This window comes from Penaeus vannamei, unplaced genomic scaffold (assembly GCF_042767895.1).
Source record: "Penaeus vannamei isolate JL-2024 unplaced genomic scaffold, ASM4276789v1 unanchor3231, whole genome shotgun sequence".
NCBI lineage: Eukaryota > Metazoa > Arthropoda > Malacostraca > Decapoda > Penaeidae > Penaeus > Penaeus vannamei.
Genome location: NW_027216214.1, coordinates 5,001 through 8,955, shown reverse-complemented (window position 1 = coordinate 8,955; position 3,955 = coordinate 5,001). Strand labels below are relative to the sequence as shown.

The 3,955-nt window shown below is 44.8% G+C and overlaps 1 protein-coding gene across 1 annotated transcript in view; it reads left to right on the top strand.

Moving 5' to 3' along the window:
* Positions 1-989: 989 nt before the first annotated feature.
* LOC113828752 (uncharacterized) overlaps positions 990-3,955 on the top strand; it is a gene marked incomplete at its 5' end in the record, with an annotated part of 4,049 nt that continues 1,083 nt past the window's right edge. The window contains 3 exon segments of the mRNA XM_027381762.2: positions 990-1,152; positions 1,748-1,909; positions 2,058-3,955. The exon segment at positions 2,058-3,955 is cut by the window's right edge and continues 1,083 nt beyond it. Coding sequence (XP_027237563.1) covers positions 990-1,152; positions 1,748-1,909; positions 2,058-3,955 — 2,223 coding nt within the window.

Genomic DNA, 3,955 nt, shown 5'->3' with positions numbered 1-3,955 from the left:
GGAAGGGATTAGAGGGAGGGAGAGGGATGGAAGGGATTAGAGGGAGGGAGAGGGATGGAAGGGATTAGAGGGAGGGAGAGGGATAGAAGGGATTAGAGGGAGGGAGAGGGATAGAAGGGATTAGAGGGAGGGAGAGGGATAGAAGGGATTAGAGGGAGGGAGAGGGATAGAAGGGATTAGAGGGAGGGAGAGGGATAGAAGGGAATAGAGGGAGGGAGAGGGATAGAAGGGAATAGAGGGAGGGAGAGGGATAGAAGGGAATAGAGGGAGGGAGAGGGATAGAAGGGAATAGAGGGAGGGAGAGGGATAGAAGGGAATAGAGGGAGGGAGAGGGATAGAAGGGAATAGAGGGAGGGAAAAGGATAGAAGGGAATAGAGGGAGAGGTATAGGGTAGTGGTTCTCAAACTTTTCTGGTCGTTACACAATTTTCATACAGGATACTTGTCCATGGCTCACCGCTAGGTATAACACATAACTACAGTGACCACAGTCCTACATTTATTGGGTCCATTTATGAACCCTCTAGCAATTACCGTAATTTTATTGATGCCATGCAAAAAAAAAGTTGTAACAATGGCATTTTTAAATGATGCTAAAGAAATTCAATAATATAATGCACCAGTATACTGTAATAAAAAAGGGATATATTGCTGGAGGCTGTTTCAACAATAAATACACGAAACAAGATAAAACAAAATTCCGCTGATTGACTCTTCAATCATCGGAATTTTGTCAACTAATGCCTACCCACAAAATCCCATTAGTTTTATACACGCATCGTATCCTCAGATTATGGCCCTCTGTATTCTGCTATATGGCCCCCAGGGGGCCAAGGCCCAGTTTGGGAACCACTGGTATAGGGAGAGGTATAGAGAGAGGGAGAGTGAGACACCTCTCAGACCTCCTGAATTAAGTCATTCCCAGCAAATCGAGAAGCCGCTCTATCCCATATGTGGCCACTCCCCTACACCTTCCCTCCCCCCTGCAGGCACCCGACGATGTGCGGAGGGGAGGATGACCACCTCATGCTTCCTCTCCAGGAGCCCTTCAAACCCCCTCCTGTGAGGCTGGACTCGAGCGGCGCCAGGGTGTACTCCGTCGCCAAGGAGGAGCTGAACAAGATTACCGAGGAAGTTCCTCCACTTTTCCAGGTAGTTTGCTCCCGTCGAAGTGCAGTGCTCAGGATACAAGTCGAGCATTATTTAATTCTTTTCATCAACAATGAGCAGGTTGTCAGGTGATTAATCAGACCTTGTTAATGAGGATGGATACAGAATGTTATTTGATTAGCTTCCTTTATAGAATAGTGTAATTAAAGAAATTATCAAACAATTAGCAGATTGTTACAGCATACTGATTCAACTTTGAATAAATTTTCTCTTGCCTCCAGATCGCAAACGTTTAGTGATCCATTATTCTGAGAATCTTTGACCGAGTTTTATTAATTTTATTTAACTGCATGTAATTATTTTGTAAATATATTTTGTGGATGTGAAAATCAGGAATCTTTTTACATCGTATCGTCAAGAATTAAGACACCAGCCGAAGGAAGGTAATGATTATTTGTGCATATGAACATTAATAAATATGATTATTATAATAGCGAAGATAATAATAATAATAGTAATTTTAATAGGATTGCAGATAAAGCTAATGTTAAAAGCTTGCACTTAGTGATTTTTATTCCCAGGCCAGCACCCTCAGAAGTTTACAACAGCAGTCCCTAAAGTAAGAATCCCTTTCCAGGCAATTCAGGGTCACGTCGACGGCCTGGTAGAGTTACTGGACTTGCTTCGACAGAATCCTGAGTCTGTGCATCTCCGGCATGATCAAGACACACCCCTCCACGCCGCCTGCCACGCCCACAACCTCCCCGCTCTTACGGAATTGCTTGTTAGAGGAGCCCAGGTGTGTTATTAGCCATTTGATTATGTATGCTTTAGTTTTTTTTCCTGCTATTTAGGGATTGTGAAGGGATTTCGTTTGGCTACTGCTCTTCGGATCTGATCTTCATGAAATAATTTCTGTTGGTTTCAACAATTGTCTTTGTCTACAGGTAGAGGTACTTGACGGCCAAGGAAACACCGCCCTCCACGTGGCCGTGCGCGAGGGCTGGCACGAGGGGGTGGAGGAGCTGCTCCGGCGAGGGGCGTCGCCGAACACGAAGAGCCAGCCCCCGCCGGCGTGTAAACAGTATCCCGTAGAGACGCCTTTCCATGCTGCTGTCAGGCGGGGGGACAACGTGTCCACTACGCTTATCTTGCAGTATCGGCCGGACTTTTGCCTTAAGGATAATGAGCATTGTTCTGTCTTGCATCTCGCCGTCCAGACTCACAATATTACATTGCTGAGGCGGTTGTTGCAGGAAAAAAGCTGTTCAGATACATTTGCTGCTGTGGACGTCAGGGGAAACACTGTGTTGCATACAGCCTTGTCGCGCAAGTGTAGTGAAGACGAACTTCACATTCTTGAAATCATTAAGGATTTGGTCGGTTTAGGCCTTAACTTGAATGTGAGCAACCAAATGGGAGAGACACCATTGTTCCTGGCTTTGCGTATGCGACTAACCCGTGTCGTGAAATGGTTGCTGTCTAGAGGTTCGGATCCCCGAAGTATTAATTACCAAGACCAGACTGTTCTGCACGCCGCATGTGAGGCAGGAAGTGCCTTGTCCCTAAAGCATCTTCTCAGCGTATATGGTCTAAACAATCTCTTGTTTGCAGCAGACAAAGAAGGTCACGAGCCTTTCCACATGGCAGTGTTCAGTGGCTCTCTGGAATGCTGCGAAATATTACTTGATAATGGAGATCACCTGACGATCCGCGACAGAGAAGGAAGATCGAGGTTCTCTTACGTCATCGAGTATCTCCCTATGGCTTCCAGACTCCTCACCAGGGTCTTTGATTCCAGGATACGCCTCGTAAATGAGCCAGCAGACAATCCGGAATTTAACGTGACTTTAGACTACTCCGTACTGATGTCGAGGCATGACCAGGAGTGTTGCATTGTGCCAGAACTTGCCAAAAGTAGTCTGCATGCTCTCTTACTTCACCCTCTCGTTGAAAGTTTCTTGTACTTTAAGCTGTGGATTCTCAACTACCTCAGGTTCTTCAACTGGTGCTTCGTTTTCTTGTATATGGTTATCCACACTGCCTTTATGGTTGTAGTCTTTTATGAACCCCGGATATTTGAATACTACCATGAGCTGTTGGATAAGTTCTATGCTCTTCACATCTTTCTGTTTGTAATGACGACAACCCCTGCTTTGTTGAAGTTCTTCATCAGTCCTAAAAAGTATATACTTAGGATTGAAGTAATTTTCGAAATAATTGCATTAGGGGGAGTCCTATGTGCCTTTTTATCCCAATATCGAGCACACCAGCTTCAAATAAAAGAAAAAACATCCAACACTGTTGTTAATGAGGATGATATTGGGTCTTTCTCCGTCAACCGCGTTGCAGGTGCGGCATCAACATTTTTCGGATGGATTTTGCTGCTAGTCCTAACAGGAAAAACCTATTCTTTTGGTATTTATTATCATATTTTTAATCTCATTTTGCAGAAAGCTTTCGCTATCTTCATTTCGCTCTTGTGTTTATTTGTTGGAATTGTGGGAAGTTTCTATCTAGTTCTACCGGAGCCAGTATATCCAACCACAGTATCATCAGCTTCACACGCATGGGAGCACGCAGTTCAAAGCAGGATAGGATTGACTCTGACGCTGTTGTTCATCATGATTTTGGCTTTTCTTTTTGGCATATTGGGAGTTTTGCTTTTGAGTCTCGTGGGCAGGGAGTTTGCAGAATTTCATCGTCTTGGTGAACTCCAGCTGTTAGTCGTAAGAGCGTCGGACGTCGAGGATTACCAACACCTGCTAAAAATCTTCCGCAGTTGCCATTGCTCTCATCATTTTCTCTGCGCACTTTTGAAGAGGATTTGCAGTGTTTCTGAGAT